We start from the raw sequence: 17,631 nt of genomic DNA, 5'->3' as shown, positions 1-17,631 counted from the left end.
ACTCACAGTAACAGTTAATACAACTGTACTGCACGAAAATCACAAGCTGGGAACAATTTGTGCCCTGTACATCCTCCCTTCCTTGCACAGTGTTGCTTCCCACCAACGAGCAGAGCCTGTATTCTCATTTCCTAGATGTACTGCCTTCTAGTTATACACCAGTTATATGAAAATGCCTCTTTTGGGTGATGACCATTTAATTAATGGAGTTCAATTATTTGTTTACTGTCTCATCTACCCCTAGAGTTTGCAAATTTCATTGGCAAGGATTTTAGCTAGTCATTCCCCATTTACATTACTGTTAAGAAGAGAAAAATCAGACTTTTTATTATGACATTTCTTTGATCGAGAGCACCTAACATTGCAGCTTTGGTGCTTCTTGTACCTGGCTGCTTCACAGTTTCTGTCCAGATACATAAAATATAAATTGCAACGTCCATGCAAATCTTCTTTCAGCTTCTGATTCTGACACAAAATCCTGGGATCTGCATGGGGCTCAAACAGCCTTCTCTTCTTTCGCAAGGAGTCTGATGCACAGTAGATAGAAATATTAGCTTTACATTGATTTCATAGAACTCAGGAGGCTTTAGAAAGTACAAAAGCCTTTTTAAGACATAATGTGACTCATGCCTTAAAAATCAGGCCATTTTCATAACTGGCTTTTCCCCCAAATCCCTCCCACCACTTCAATTCCCCGTGATTTTTAGCGCTGATAATCCATGTACATCTCCACCGCGGTGATTAATGTTTTCTACCAGCCGAAAGCTGCAGTTCCCAGTAGGCCACATCCACTGATGCACTCCAGCTGCTCTGCACATCTCCAGAAACACTACGCTGTCACCAAGCAGGCCTGCGCCTGGAGCCAGGTAGCGGCTGCTCTGTGTCGAGGGAGCAATGGGAAAGAAATCAAAGTTCCCCGAGGAGCTGGATGAAGCAGCTTTTCAAGAGAGAGAGTGGAGGACATGTTGAAATGTGCGCTTGTTTGTTTGTGTGAATGTGTGCTTGTGCTGAGGTGAAGAGGAAGGGGTTATAAAAGCATTAACAGAGTACATAGAGTTTCCAGCGCTGATACATCATGGCTTTCCCCACTTAAAAGCAGCGCTGAACTCGTTCCAGCACTTCACAACACATTTCCAAGCCTTTCGCTGCACGAGGCAGTGGCCCCAGTCTATTCACAAGTATACTTTATCTTTTTACTGAGGTAGTTTCCTCCATTAAATCACGTTAAACCCAGTGCAGGAGATCACTCTGGACCTTCAGTATTACCAGCTGCAATGGTCTGCACCTTCATACAGCAAGTTGCAGATGACCGTACCAGTTTTGACCTCTCAGGTGGCAGGACATTGCCCCAAAAGAGTTGACGTCACACTGAAAACAGTTGCAGGATGAGATACACTGGTGGGCTGCAGGGAGCGATGAGGGCTGCTGGTTTACCTGAAGGTGGGCATGGCCCGAGCTGCTCCCCAAAGCATGCCTAGGGAAGGGTCTGGCTCCAGCCCTGTGTCCTTTTCCTTCCTCACTCTGTTCTCCTAAGCAGAACCAGTGTTTAAAAGGGAAGGAAACAAATCAACACTAAAATAACAGTTCCCTAAAAAAATGCCTCCCTCGGTGGACAGCACACAGCTTGCTGAGCCCGTCTCTGCTGTGCCTCAGGCCTCTTGCCAGCTTGCTTTCGGTCCCTTGCCAAAAAAGCAGTAGAAGTGTGTGTGTGTGTGTCCACTTTGGCTTTCACAGAGCAAGCCCACGAGCCTGGAAAACACCGACCAGCTGCTGAGATCCACACAGCATGGCTGCTGGGCTTTTGGCTGGTCCTCATCCCGGCTCCATGCTGCCCGCCTCTGCCACATGACCCCGCCGCTCCTGCCCCATCCCTTTTCCACTCCTGCCCGGCACCAACACACGTGCGGCTGGAGGAGAATAACCGACACTTTATTCTGCATTGGACAATGCTTTTCCCACTCCTCTCAAAGACTTCCTGTTTTTCTAAAGCTAATCTGGCATCTGAAAACACATTTTAATAATGGCATGTATTCAGATTAGTTTCCTTTTACACATTGACAAATTCCACCTGCTTGGAGCTCCCTCAAATCAAGGATGAGAGGCTACAGATGTCCAGCGAGCACAGGGCCTTGAGTCTTGGATTCCCTGCACCTTATAAACACGATGCCTGCATTTCCACCTTTTATGAATATAATATATGCTACGTAGACTGTAGATAAGCCCACCTGCGAATGTACTCAACCAGCATGTCAAACTCTTGGCTGTGCAGCCATACTACATAGTATTTTTTTCTCATTTGGATTACAAGACATTCACTTGAACAGACAATGGATCTAAGCTTGAACTGCTCTAGTTTCTACCGACTCTCTCGTATAAAACTCTAAGGCAGATCCTGGCCCTGAAATAAAAATCCAGAGAGCTGTTCCAGCTCATCCTAGCTAAGGGTGAAGCCAGTAAGCATGTCCAGAAGTAAGCAGGTCCTGGACCTGTAAGTAGGTCCAGAAAAAAAACAGTGGTATAATTAGAGAACCATGTCTCCTGAGCTGTTTCAATGACCTGTGGTATATTAATGTAGTGCAAAAAAAGTCTAGACAACTTTTATACTGCCTTTAAAGTATCAAGGTTACAACAGACAACTGTCAAAAGTTCTTGGGAACCGAAACACAGAATATCCTGCTCTGTCAAGTGGCATGTTCTGCTCAGTGCATTAGTATTTTATTTCAGCTGCCGTAAAGTAGGTATGCAGATTAAGTGTTTCTATATACATTTTGTCTTTCCAGTAGGTTTGCCATCTATCTGCAGTTTATTTTCAAATACAGGCGACTTACTTCAGCACGAAAAGCCAATGTTGAATCACACGCATTTCAGCAGCCTTTTCAGTTTGTATACGATGATTTATCGTCTTTAATTTAGCAAGTTTACAGAACATAGCCAACTGCTTTTCTTTGCTTCCAAATAAAGTATGGAAAGTACAGTCTGTGGCAAGGGAAGCAGAAGATGAAAAGGCCCATCTGGGTATCTTTTTTTCTGTTACAGCTGTTAAAAACTGAAACTCATTCTGTCAGAAAAACAGAATTCTGTAGTTAATATGAAAAGAAGTCTTCATATATTATTTACGTAACACATACAGCGTGAGGCTCTTTTAAAAACCAAATGCATTGCTGCTCTAGATAGAGACAACTGCAAGAAGAACACAATGGGAAGCCGATCGAATAGGAAATGGGAAGATTATACAATTACATACAAAGTTCTTATTCTCCTACTTTCCTACTGAGGCAAAATCATGAAAAATACGCAAAGTGGTTTCCAGATTTAGCATAAGCAGTTGAATTACGATGGGTGAGGTTACTGTCCCTATGTATGGGAATTGCTGGGGAAGAACTGTCATACAAATAAACAACTGAGTGCCTCTGCGTGGCAGTGTCGCAGGGGGAAACGGGCTTATGGTAAAAACAAAGTTGTGTTGCACGACTTCAAAGACTAACAGAAGGCTTGTGTTTTACTGAGATAAATTAAGGCACCATCCATAAAAACGTGATTTTTTATAATTTTTTGCATGGAGTATACACAGCGAATGCTTGGATATATCCAACAGTTGATGAGATCCAGGTGTTGAGATCAACCAGAAAAATTATGTAAAAAATCTATGTGTTAATTTTGGAGCAGAAAACCTATAACCATTTAAGTCAAGGATTTATGGAATGGTTCAATGGCACTTATAAATTGCTACCTGCAGTTGATATTTCCAAGAAAAAGGGTTCCAAAGAGAAATCTCAAATTAAGAAACAAGTGTATATTTCACATATATAGCAACTTTCCACTTATAAAGTAAGAAATACTTGAAGGAATGCTAATCATAAGCAATTGGACATCTGAAGTAAATGTAACAACACATACTTTACAATTTACAGAAATTTTAGATGAGAAAGGTAAAACTTTTAAACAAAAGAAATAATGCTTCGTTAGATATGTAATCTACTTCCACAATTACAACAAATTTTCAACTGCATCATGCATCTTGACACTTAAAACTAAATGCACTGATGGTCTTGTTAAGGGCAGTTTTGCCATATAAAGGTACAGAATTCTTGTAATGAATAGGGAAAATTAAATATACATTTTAAGACTTTTCTGCAGAGACAGGGAGATAGCATATGTCAATATTTACTGTTCTCACTAAGTCACTACAAAATGTTTGTTCTCATCTCTGAAAGTAATTTGCACAGTGGAGTTTTGCTGACAAAAGATTAACTCTTGAGAGGTGCTGAACACTTGCTTCCGCAGAATATGTGCCTGCCTTGAATGCACCAGGTCTGGCCAAGTGCAATTAACTGAGTAAAACTTTTTAAAGCTGAAAGGTATTCTAAATGGGGGTGGGAGCAGAAGACATTTATATCATGTCTAGGACATCTTACTTATTTACTTACACATGTACTATGATTATAAAATCCTAGCACTGATAAAATTTTTCTAAGAGGATACCTGCTAGCCAGTCATCTCCAGAAGAGATTTTTTCATCGCTCATTCATGTGGGAAATCGAAGTCTATCATCTTTCCAGAACCCATCACACATGTATTCCTCTGCTGGGCTGAGGTTGGGAATCTGCATCCCACCCCACTGCGGCAGAGTGGGCAGCCATGCAAACCACTTCATGCTGAACCGTGCTGAGGTCACTGCCTGGGGAAGGTGCTGGAGGGATGTCAGAGAGGAAATAACACCAAGCCCATGCACTCAAAGGTAAGTATCAGCTTGGAAAATAGCAACAGCAAAAGAGAGAGAATGTGATCTGGCATGGGAAGGTGAGCACTGCGGCTCAGACCGCACTTCCTGTGGGCTCAACTGGGAGAGCGGCACTTGCCGTACCGTCTGTGGTGCAGGGCAATTGCTATGTGTTTACACTCCACAACATATTGAAAAGTATTTCTCAATGTGCTATGGTTTAGTCCCTGCCACAGAGGAAATGCAAATAAGAAGGCACAGATTCCTCTTAAGAATATTAATCAGATTTTCAAATTGAAAGTATTGATCACTTGAGATTCCAGACCTCAAACCTTTATGCAAGGCGGGAAGATGTTTCTCCTTCCCTCCTACGAGTTCTTGGAGGAGAACAGGAGGACTTAGCCTGGCATCTCAGTGCTGCTCTGCTGCTGGGGCTGCAGGTGCAGGGCAAGTGCTGCAGCAAGTGCTGTAAGCAAGTATGAGCCAAAAAATGATGCCAGAAAGAGCTCTGTGGACACCCTCTTTCCTCCTTGGACATCTCAGTATCTCTGTTTTCCAGACTGAGCAAGGGCTGTGACTGTGCATGGATGCTCACACTGTCCTCTACCTGCCCCCAGCCCATCCTCGCTTTGGTCTGATCTACCCTGGCGCTGGCAGAGAACATCCTTCTTCTCTTGCTGCATGTAAATTTTGATGACAGTGGCTAATCCATCTCACAATTTCTGTATGAACTAGGAAAGATCCAGTCTCCTGGAAGAAAGTTTATCTGTTAACATTACAAAGCTCTACACATCTCACCATACTAGAAATGCGCTTTTCTACAGTTGAGCAATGTGTTCTGCACGTCTTTTGTCCCTGCCCTTATTGAATGCACATCACCATGTTTATAATTCTTTGTACAATCTTTATTCCTACATTCTGGCGAAGATCATCAGAGTTCACAAATGCAGAATAGCTACTGGCAATTACACTGCCAACACAAGCCTCCAAGAAATGTACAGTGCATAACACCCTGCTACCTATGCTTTCTTCATTCCATAGTACCTGGGAGTACTAGTCCACAGGAAAGGACATCTGGCTCTTATTTGTGAAAACGGTGGTTTGTGGGTTTATGGTTTGTATGTGCCAGTGGGATTTTGGAAGGAAGTAATTCAGCACTTAAGCACATTTCATCATTTACATGTATGACAGGGGAAATACATATAGTTATACACGCCCAAAGAGATCAGGAAAACTATTTTTAAACTGAAAGATTTGATGTTTTTACAGTATTTATATAATTCCTCTTAAATTGCTGTTTTCCTTTTTAAAATTAGCATTAGTGTTTGTTTCCTGTGTGAAACCTAGTCGGTGTCTGACCAATTAAAGTAAAGAGAAATGTGACAGGAAGCTGTTTTGAATACAGTACCTCAGCTGCAGAATACAGCTTCTCTGAGTAATTGAAATGAAAGTCAGTATCAGCAGAAATAAATTGCACAATTCAGTTGTGGCTGGAAAATTACTACTGAGACTGGTAACTGGATGCAACTATTTCTATTACTTTCTATTGCATTAGGTAAGGTAATAAATACTTAATCAGAATAGTAAAGCAAGCCTTATTTTATTCCATATTGTGGATATCAAACAATACTGCTAAGAAAAGATTGCCTTTAGGGCAGGAAAATGTTTTATTCTCCACTCCTGCACAGTTAAGAGTCTTTCTGCTGGTTCTGCCAAGAAGGATGCCAATTAGTGTCATGTAACATTTTGGTACTGTTGATGAGATACAAAACAAAGGGAGCCTAGTACGGTGAAATGAATTTACTGCACTAAAGAGATAGAAAAACACCTTTTGGGTTTTTTTTTTTGTAATTGGACCTAGAATTCAGTGAGACGAGGGGAAAAAAGATAATACCACTCCCACCATGTTATAGTTTATATCCCCAATTCTGTACTGGGAGTTATCATTTCAAGCTCACTTCTTAGAGGAAGCCAGCATTACATAAACCTTCAGAATGCACAGATCGTATCCACTTGCTAAGGTGAACCCCACGCCAGCTCTGTGTTAATTCTGCCAGTACTTTCATCAGTATTCCTAACAATATCTAGACAAAATTGTTTCGGTGAAATCCAGAGCAGAATGAAATCTCTTGCTTAGAAGCATGCACAAAGCTTGTCTACTGGTAAAGATAAATCTCAAGGACATCACTCAGTTTTATTCTACTACCAGCTTCCTCACCAAGTCAGTGTGAAATCCCCACTAAGTTACCTTTGCCCCAGTAAGAGCTGAGTGAGGAAGACGACAGTACCTTGGAGTGAGAAGGCCACTTCTTGAGCAATCAACTAATTTTCAGCACTGCGTCTGTGGTCACTTCATGAGTTTCAAATCTCTTTCTAAGAGAGCGCTTTGCATGTGCTTTTGAGCACTAGAAGAAGATGGGCAGGAGATAAATCTACAAAACTGGCCAGGACAATCGATAAAGGTGAGCAGTGCCAGCATGACCCAGGAATACCCCCAGAAACCTGGCCTGATGGGGGCAAAATTATTTCCCTGCCAAGGTGCACTGCTCAGCATTTGCCTTAGTTAATGAAACAATGGTTGATCTGCAATAAAAGCCACATCCTGACTTTCTTAGCTCTGCAAAGATTTCAACAGCAAAGTAAATCTAGCTTTGCACCAAGTATCAAGCCCTGACTTTATTTCCTCTGCAAAAATGTCAATAGCAGCATAAATCTCACTTGTCTTTCTTTTTTTCCAATTATTTTAAGGAAATTTACTTCATATATAATACAAAGAAAATGCTCAGGTAAAAATAGGAAATAAATCATCGCTGCTATAAAGAGGAGGGGTGGCGTACCTTCCCTGTCCATCAAACTCCAAGCAGTTGGCACCCTATAAATCATAGGAAGCACAGGGGTAATTATAGAACTGGAAGCTGATTACTGTAAACATTCAGAAGTAACTCCTAGTAATTGGAAGCTAAAGATAATATGAGCATGATTACAACCATGAAGGAACTGTGCAGGTCATTTATGCCCTCATTTTTTCTCTATTCCTTAAAACTAGGTTTTCTCACAAAGCTTCTCAACAAGCAACCTCATCAATCTAGCACCTTGTATTATTAACAACCTGTTAATATTGTGAATTGTTTGTTCTCTGTCAGAATTAGTGTTGATTTGACAACATTCAGATCACCAGGATCTGATTACTCTCCTGTTGTACATTAAGCAACGTAGCTAACAGCTACTGTCAGCCTGTTCTGTCATCTCCTGGCATGCCTTCATCACTCCCAGAGGCCCTGCAACACATTTATGGTGGAAAATGCCTGGTTAAAGAAGGGCAACTTCACTAAGAGTAGATGATGACAACATGTAAAACGGGTTTTAGTGCCAGGGGTGTTCATTTCTTCACCCTTGGGGCAGCACAGAGAGAAAACTCTGTCTCCTCCACCCTTAACAGAAGGAGCTCCTTGGTGAAGGCACATCTGACAGCCACATTGTGCTGGACCATGAAGAAATATTTGATTCCTGCCTCAAAGAAGTTACATCACCAGCAAAAATATTATAACTCTTCAGCTGAAAGTCATACCTTCTTCCTTGCCCAAACATACTAGAACGACTCTGCAAGATGACCAAGAGGGAAAGCTGCTTCTCTGGCTGCATTGGTTTTGTTTAGTGGTGGGGCGGCTACAGTGGCAGCTTTTGCAAGAAGCTGACAGAAGTTTCTCCTTTGTCTGGTGGACTCGGCCAGGCCTAGGGTGAACTTACCGCTGGCCAGGGCCAAGCCGATTAGTGATGGAATGTTCCCTGATAACGCCTCTGCCATAATGTATTTAAGAAAGGGAAAACTAAAAAACAGGAGAAGATGTGAAGAAGCTGAAGTGGGAGGCAGAGAGGAGGAGGCGTGAGCACCCTCTGGCCTCCTGCTGGGCAGCCGACTGGACCTGGCTCGGCCCAGCCCGGCTGCAAGGAGTGGAGAGGAGATGAGATGTGAAGAGAACCTGAGAGGCGTCTGCCTGAGCCGACTGTGAAGAATTTCTTGTGAGAGGAACGGCTGCAGACACCAAGGTCAGTTCAGAAGGAGGGGGAGGAGTAATGCGGAGATTACTCTGCAGCCCATGGTGATGACCATGGTGGAGCAGGCTGTCCCGCTGCAGCCCATGGAGGTCCACAGAGGAGCAGAGATCCACCTGCAGCCCGTGGAGGACCCCACGCCAGGGCAGGCGGAGGCCTGAAGGAGGCTGTGACCCGTGGAGGGCCCGCTGGCCAGCTGTTCTGGGAGAACTGCACCCTGTAGAAGAACAACCCACACGGAGCAGTTTGAGGAAGGACTGTAGCCTGTGGGTGGGACCCCACGTTGGAGCAGGTGAGGAATGTGAGGAGTTCTTCCCCCAAGGAGGAAGGAACGGTGTAAAGTGATGTGTGAGGAACTGATCACAACCCCCATTCCGTCCTTCCCCCCCGTGCTGCTCGGGGGGCGAGAAGGAAGTAGAGATAATTGAACATAAAGTTAAGCCTGGGAAGAGGGAGGGGTGGGGAGAAGGTGTTTTTGTTCTCTTTCTCATTATCCTGCTTTCGTTTTAATAATAAATAAATAGTTTTTCCCAAGTTGAGTGTGTTTTGCTTGTAATGGTAACTTTAAGGATCTCTCCCTGTCCTTATCTCAAACCTCGAGCCTTTTTGTTACATTATCTCTCCCATATTCCCTGGGAGGGTGTGGAAAGTAGCTTCGTCCTGAGCAAGACTTAACTACGACATCAGCATTGTGCTCTGCTACTGTCCTCAAGTAGCAAGCCATACAGAACCTGTCATTTTTATTCTACACAGAAAATTCAGCTTATTACGGCTCTAATCCCTACTTGATCCTTACAAAGCTATTTACCTCAATTATATAAATCTCTGGTAACGAGTTCTACAAATTAGTTACTACAAGTGTAGAAGCATTGATTTTCATCCTCATCCTTATGTTGTTATTATGCAATCCCCAATTCTAGCTATGTTCTGCATTTGAGACAGAATTTTCAGAACTGAGACAATGAGCTTTTGAAAAAGCCACCCTTCTATTAAATAGTTACCTAGGCTCCTACTTGAAATTATTTAGAACTTGAACATATTATGACCAACAAGACAACAGCCCTGCCACATGATTTGACCTGAAGAAAGTGCTACAAAAAGTGTAGTTTTTGCTACCTGGCAGTAAATTTCTCACCGTGCTGTATGATTCCATGCTCCAAAAGTCTGCGGCCGAGTTGCTCTGCTTCAGTCCGTGTCGTGGCCTCTCCTTCCTGAATCAGCCAGTCAATGAACTCCGATGCCACAAAGGTCCGTTCATACTTGACTCCTTCCTCTTCCCTGGCTTGTAAAAGGGTATTTTCAGAACTCATCAGCCTGGTATAGGGGAGAAAAAATTTGGTAGGGAAAATGGTTCTTCAGAAAAGCAACTCCAGATCTATCCTGGCAAGTCTCACTGATATTAAGCAAATAGATATGAACTTCTCACTAACTTACTAAATCTTTCCTTAAGATTTATCTAAATCAATTTAGTATCAATCTAAACTTAGGATGTGAATTATAACTGCTTTGTAAAGAAATTTAGGCTTCATATCCCTGTGTGAAGTTCATGCTTTCTCATTTTTTCTGCAAAAGAAAGCAAAGCTTTTCAGTTTCACATTTCCTCTATTTAGTTCTTTAGCTTCTCTAAAAGTTAATGTATAATCAACTTGGAAGCAAAATTAGCCTAAAAGCACCAGATTGTGACTAATGTGTTCAAAAATTCCTAATTAGTTTTTACAGCTAGCAGGACTGTGCCCCAAACTCATTTAGATGGTTTTGAAAATTCTCCCTATAAACTTTAAAACAGCTGCAGAAAAATTCAAGAGGAAGAAAAAAAGGTAGTTCAGCGGTTTTGGTGGTCGATAAGTATTTAGTGTCCAATGCTCAGTGATGCAGTTGCCATCAGTGAAGTTACACACCTGAACACATTGTAACATCTGAGTCTCAGGGTCTCTGCCTCAGCTGGCACTGTGTAATACCAGAGTTCAGAGGAACGTCCTGCGGTGTCTCTAAATCTCCTAGCCATTGGCATAGACTTAGCTACTAACCTACACAAATGACACAGTATGAAAAAAAAAAAAAGGCAAAAAAAGTTTGCTTTGTTAAAGCAAAAGTAAGGTTGACAGTTTGAAAGATAAAACAGGTTGAAAGAAGAAATTATAACCGCTTGCCTTCAAAACAGAATCCCACTTTTCTATTGTTGTTGGGAGATCAAGCACCATAGCCTCCTTATTTTTCTTCATAATTTTTTTTTTATTATAGACTAAAAATAGGACTAGTGGTAAGACTTTCAGCATAATAGCTCAAGAATGGCATGGATATTTTCTCCATGTAAGACTAATAAGTCCCCTCCCTTCACCAACTATTTTGAAATTAAGGGCACAACTGAACCACAACAGGAATATTCTGGAAGCACTTAATCTTTGCCCTTCTGATGAAAAAAAAAAAGAATTTCATGTAAATCTATACAACACAGGCCATCTCTTTCTTCAACTGCCGGCATATCCAGAGTTCATGGAATGTAACATCACCTCCTTTGGGAGGCATCGGAAAAATCTGTGCCATAGGAAAGTTTCATTTGAAATTACGACGAGGATGTTCGATAGGACTCAGCCCTTGTGATTTCACCTGAAAGATTTATTCCCCTGACTTTAACAAGAGCTATCCAGAAACCTGAAATGACTGGATCTGACCACCAGGCAGCAGATCATCAAACCAGGCAAAGGCTGCTCAGCCACAGCTGTAGTCAGTGGCAGACAGAATGAACTGCTCCTCGAGATGTTGGTGCCTCACCACCAGCAACTCTGAGCTGAGTAAGAACTACAAAAGTCAAAATTAGCTGAAGTCAGGGACGAGGCCAAAAGCAAGAGTATGTGCCACAGAGGACAAGGTGTTGACTCTAGAACTCCTGCAAAGACTTATTCCCTTTCATATTTTGATTTACAAGCGTCTGCATGCAAGGCAACATTTTGTCCCACACTAACCACATCTAATACAGACAAAGCCCAGGGGACTGTTTTTAAATGTGGCTCACTCCTCAGGCTTTTTTTCCCCCAGAAAAAAATGCAAACCCAAAGCTCGTGTCTTTTCGTACCATCTGTTGCATGGTTACCCAGAACTGGTTACCCAGGCTTTGTGGGCACCAAATAAAAAATCCTTAGAATTATGTTAATTGTTCTTCGACGAGTCTATAATTAGTTGACCAGCTCACTGAAGTCACAGATAGAGAGGTCCTTGGAAAAGAGATGTTAATCATCAGATTTTTACAAAGACACAAAATAAATTCGGAAAAATATCAAGTGGAAAAACACTCAGCTTGACATTTCACACCCTTCTGCGTGTGCCCAGAATAGCACTGCAAAGGATTTGGACTTGTGAACAAACAGACATGACAAATTGACAGTTTAACAAACCCAGAAACAGCAACCCATAGACTTACATTGCTAACTGAAGTAAATCACTGTAACTCCACGGTTGTCAACAAAGCTATACCAGTTTACGTCAGCCAAAAACCTGGCCTTTCATTAGCCAGAATTGGAAACTGTCTCTATATCTTCCATTTTCTCCTTGTTTCAAAAAAACATGAGGCCATTCATGTCAAAACATGTTATTTACTAAAACTGGTGTTACCCTGCATTAAGGGAATGTATTTAGCCAAACACTGAAATTCAAATACTTTTGAAAATAAAACTTTAACCTTGTTTTATCTAAGTAACTAAACCAGAAGCTAAATCTGAATTAACCACTGATGAGTTAAAATGAAAGTGGTTCAAATAATGCAGTGTCAAAATTATCTGAATGATTTCCTGAAATTAAAACCATAAATCTGCACTTCTTTCACTGTGAAATCTGGTTGAAAAATCTCAGTTGAAGTCAATGTCATGAGATGACTTATAGCTCCTAAATCCGACTGCACCAGCAACACAGGAATCCCGTGTTCCTGACCAAAACCTACTGAGAATTGCAAACATCATAAAAATAGGATGTCTGCACAACTTGATTTTTTTTTTAAAGCTATGAAAGGTCTGTGCTTATTTAAGATTTGGAGGGAGGGTTTTGTTGAACAGGAAACATGTTTATCTCATTCAATCTATCTGGTCAGTCCTGTAAAGTATGAAAACTGATACCATCCTTGGACCTAATAAACGACGCAACCATTTTCAGACAAAGCTGTAGGAAATCCAGTAGGTTTCATCTCTAGTTACAAACTCAAGGCATGTTCACAGAAAGGATTACTGAAGTTTGCAATGAGGTGCAGGGAATCTGAGCCAATTTATGATTTTCAGTTCAAACAAAAGGAGAATACAGTCAGAGACTGATTTAAAATCTTCTGATCGCACAAGTACAACCACTGAAGACATTCACAGTAGGTGAAGGAGGTAATGCCACAAGAGAGGAGAATCCAGGGTCCAAGGAGTTTTGTGGTCACACAAAAGGGAGACAGCGCAAGGGAGCTCCTCATTCTGGGGACAGTCCTAATGCTTGTGTGTCCCAGGGCAGAGCACAGGGCATTCACCCAAACCAGCTGTCTGAATGGAGGGAACCTGCTTAACGCCCCTATTACTCTGCCCATGCAACAATCTGCTGATCCTCCTAAAGCATTTTGCTCATTTTACCCATTGAGGGTACAAATCTGCATGGATTGATGCTGGATAACATGTCTGCAATTTTTGGCAAGCACAAACTACGCTGGCTTCTGAATGTAACGGCACTCCAGCCCTGATGCGGTGGGTGGAGAAAAGCAGGAAATAGTATTATACAGCATATCTTAAACTAACAAAGCCTAGTGAAGATCAGCAACATCTACAAAATTAGACACAGATTTTAAAAATATGTTGGATTCAGATTTCCTTTGGCATAGTTGCATTTCTCTCAAAATTAGGCCTACAGGCAATTTGACAAACAAACTGAATAGACTGGTAAGTGACTTCACGTCTGCGCATACTTTTCTCCAGTAGTTGCCATTTAGTAACGATTTTAACCGCACTGAATTAATATTTTCTTTCTCAACATTATCAGCAAACTCATACAACAGATATGTTACACACACACATTTCATTGCAGAGCTCCTTCTGTAGCAGTCTGACTTTCAGCATTAGATTTTGAATTTAAAATGCATCCAATGAAACTGTGAAGGTGTTGCCAATATGCATGCATGGACAAAGGACCTAACAAAATCCAAGTGGACTGCAGGCTGGATTTGTACAATAAACAAGGTGAAGCTCAGACAGGCCAGGTATGTGTTCTTATCTCCCATGAATCTAAAGTATTTCCAATGATCCATGGAGAATTTTGACTAGCTTTGACTGTCACAGTCTGGTTTTGAAATGCCATGTATTTTTAATCTAGACTATATTTAGCACTCAGGGCTGGTTTTAAAAGTTTCTGAACCCTTTGGATACGTTGCCTAGGAGCAACCACCTCATGAGGATGCAGTTATATTTAGGCATAGGTGCTGCTTTTGGCATTAACTCCTTTTCCGAGATGGGAACAGTCTATACTGTTAGGAACATTTTTCTGCTCATATAGTGTTGGACAAACTGGACTCTAGACATTGGTTGGGGAGAGCTCTCCATGCAGAGATATGGGGATGGAAGCAGACACTGGCAGAATAAAGTTCTTTGCACCATGGCTCCTTTCAGGCAGAGGACTGTCAGCCTCGCTAACAAAAATGATTCTTCTCACAGAAGAATAGAAATAGAAATATAGAAAAGAAGATTTGCTACTGCAGACACATCGATTGGCTTTTCATAGCATGGAACCAGGCTGGCAGGCACTGCGTGTTACAGCCTAAAGGAGCAAATGCTGTGCTTAAGAAGGCACAGGAGATTTTGGAGATGGGTGATTCAATTAATCTGTCCCAGTGCATCCAATTAAAGATTTTTTCCAGTGGTGTATTTTCTTGTGTCTTATAGAATATTTTTAAATTAACTTTAAATAGTCACTGTCACTGAGTCTCAGGGAATTTTATATGACGGGTGCAACAAAAGTAGGATTTACAATTATTCATTTCCATTTCAGTTTAACTGCTCTTTCAACAAATTGACCTTCAGAGCCTTCTAACCTTGAAAATAATATTTATCATCAGCTTTTAAACTTGGGATTTTCCTGAGTCCTTTATTCTAAGAGAAACAAAATTACTCCAGCCGGAAGATACAGCATCTCTCCTGGCTCCTGGATGCTTCTGCTCTAAGCAAGCAGGAGAGTGGGTGGGATTCAGTCTGGAGCAATGCTGCAAGATTTTTGGTAAATAACATACCACAACTTTTGCATCAGTTTGCAGCATATGCCAACATGCATTTTATTCACTCTGCCTGAAAGTAACATGTCAAAATCTCTACATCCTGAATAAAAATGTAATTAATTATATATTGGGAAGTATGATTAAGCTGCCTAGGTATTTGACCAAAGTAATCCAGTGGGATATTCAGTTTCTCAGCATAATCATCTGTTTCAAATCTTAATTAGATGTTCTGGGCTGGGATTTTTTTTGAAACTACATTTTAATATAACCTTTCTGATGTAGAAGCTTTGCAGACGGGAACACTGAAGATTAATTTAACCTATTATTTAAAATCATGCCTCCTGGAGAAGATATGGAGTCTCAATGGATATGTAGACACTTGTTCAGTACATCTTGATGTACAAAAGGTTTAGGTCTTGTGATCACAATTTTACATGACAAATCATCCATTAGTAATTATTTTTACAGCATAATGTACAAGAGCTTAAATTTACACTGGATTCTCATATAGGATGTATTTACAACCCAGAACATAAGAAAATGCAATTTCCTTTTAAACAAAATGCTACAAGTGAACATGATAGAAAAGCAAAAGAGAGAGAAAAGTGTTATCAAGAGAAGCCATGGGATTACCTAGACCTTTTACTCCATGATTTAAAAGCCTCTGGCTATCAAAATATAGAATATCTTTTGCCTCCTGTGGTACTATTATCAACACATTATGGATACTGAATGCAACATACTTTTCATACAGTCTTTGTCCTCTCATGAACACCTTCACCTCATTGTCCAGTGGAAACGTCCCGTCATCTTTTCTGAAGCGGTAGAAGAGTTTGGCATCCTTGAATTCCTTATGTTCATCACAAACTGAAATGTAAAATAATAAAAAGTAGTCTTTATATAGAAGTTAAGGAGTTGAGGATACATTTAGCAGGTATTGCTGCTGAACTACAAAAAAAAAACATGTATGGAGCCTAACCCCCTGTATTTCTGAGTGTACAACTTTATTCAGTTCTAACAACTGATGAAAGGCTGGAGAAAACCTGCAGACAGGTAATCAAATTTCCAGGTGAGGGGGGTAGGTGTTCATCAGTTTTGTGAGTATTACCACGAACATAAAGAGCAAAAAAGCATCCATCTGCTATATACCTGGAAAATCTTTTGATTAAAACAGTCTGTTAGCTTGTTTGTTTAAAAGGCCATCAGTGTAGAACACCCAGTAATTTAAGGATTAGCAAACTTCTTAAAATTACTTGTATCAGTTGAGCAATGCTGCAGAAAACCTGAGACATGCTGCGGAAACAGTTAAAATCAAAGCCTTCTGCCTTCTTAAAATTGTCTCAGTTGCTCTGCCACGTCAACTAGTGAATGGCAGGTGTAACAGGAGCACACTGAAAAACCCTAAATAAAGTTTATAAGATAGCAGCTGATGATGTCCAGACGGAGGTCAGTGACAAGTGGTTTCATTCAAGGGTCTGTATTAGACCCAGTTCTGTTTAACATCTTCATCAATGACATAGACAGCGGGATTGAGTGCACCCTCAGCAAGTTCGCTGACAACACCAAGCTGAGTGGTGCCATCAACACGCCTGAGGGACGGGATGCCATCCAGAGGGATCTGGACAAGCTTGAGAAGTGCGCCCATACGAAACCCATGAGGTTCAATAAAACCAAGTGCAAGGTCCTGCACATGGGTTGAGGCAAGCCCCGGTATCAATACTGGCTGAGGGATGAAGGGATTGTAAGCAGCCCTGCTGAGAAAGACATGGGGGTAGTGGTGGATTAAAAGGTGGACATGAGTTGACAATGTGTGCTTGCAGCCCAGAAAGCCAACTGCATCCTGGGCTGCATCAAGAGGACGGTGGCCAGCAGGTCGAGGGAGGTGATTCTCTACTCTGCTCTTGTGAGACCCCACCTGGAGTACTGCGTCCAGCTTTGAAGCCCCAAACATAAGGACATGGACCTGTTGGAGAGGGTCCAGAGGAGGGCCACAAAGATGATCAGAGGGCTGGAGCACCTCTCCTATGAGGACAGGCTGAGAGAGTTGGGGCTGTTCAGCCTGGAGAAGAGGAGGCTCCGGGGAGACCTTATAGTGGCCTTCCAGTACCTAAAGGGGGCTGATGAAAAGATGAGGGGAAATGTTTTAGCAGGGTCTGTTGTGATAGGATGAGAGGTAATGGTTTTAAAATAGAGGGAGGTAGATTCACACTAGATATAAGGATAAATTTTTTTACAATGAGGGTTGTAGAACACTGGAACAGGTTGCCCAGAGAGGTGGTGGATGCCCCATCTCTGGAAACATTCAAGGCCAGGTTGGACTGGGCTCTGAGCACCCTGATGGAGTTGGAGATGTCCCTGCTCTTTGCAGGGGGGTTGGACTAGATGACCTTCAAAGGTTCCTTCCAACCCAAACCATTCTATGATTCTGTGATTCAACGATGGGCCCTCACAGAACAAAGATCAGCAAGGGCATAAATTAATGGGAAAGATATCCCAACCAAGTTGCTCCTAGCACAGTTGTCAGCCCACATACATTGGCTCACCTTCTGCACCACAGGAGCACGAACTGGTACCCCTTGTGCTGGACATGGGAGTTGAAAGGATGCTCTGAGCATCCTGCAGAGCCTGACTGAAT

General features: G+C 41.8%; 1 protein-coding gene across 1 annotated transcript in view; it reads right to left on the bottom strand.

Moving 5' to 3' along the window:
• DEPTOR (DEP domain containing MTOR interacting protein) overlaps window positions 1-17,631 on the bottom strand; it is a 78,596-nt gene that overhangs the window by 32,591 nt on the left and 28,374 nt on the right. The window contains exons 4-5 of the mRNA XM_086741212.1: window positions 15,740-15,863; window positions 9,909-10,087 (exon numbers count right to left, since the gene is read on the bottom strand). Coding sequence (XP_086597338.1) covers window positions 9,909-10,087; window positions 15,740-15,863 — 303 coding nt within the window. The remainder of the gene's footprint in view (window positions 1-9,908; window positions 10,088-15,739; window positions 15,864-17,631) is intronic.

Source organism: Chlamydotis macqueenii, chromosome 2 (assembly GCF_036417535.1).
Source record: "Chlamydotis macqueenii isolate bChlMac1 chromosome 2, bChlMac1.mat, whole genome shotgun sequence".
Lineage (NCBI taxonomy): Eukaryota > Metazoa > Chordata > Aves > Otidiformes > Otididae > Chlamydotis > Chlamydotis macqueenii.
The sequence above is the reverse complement of the archived record's forward strand: the minus strand, read 5'-3'. Positions and strand labels throughout refer to the sequence as shown.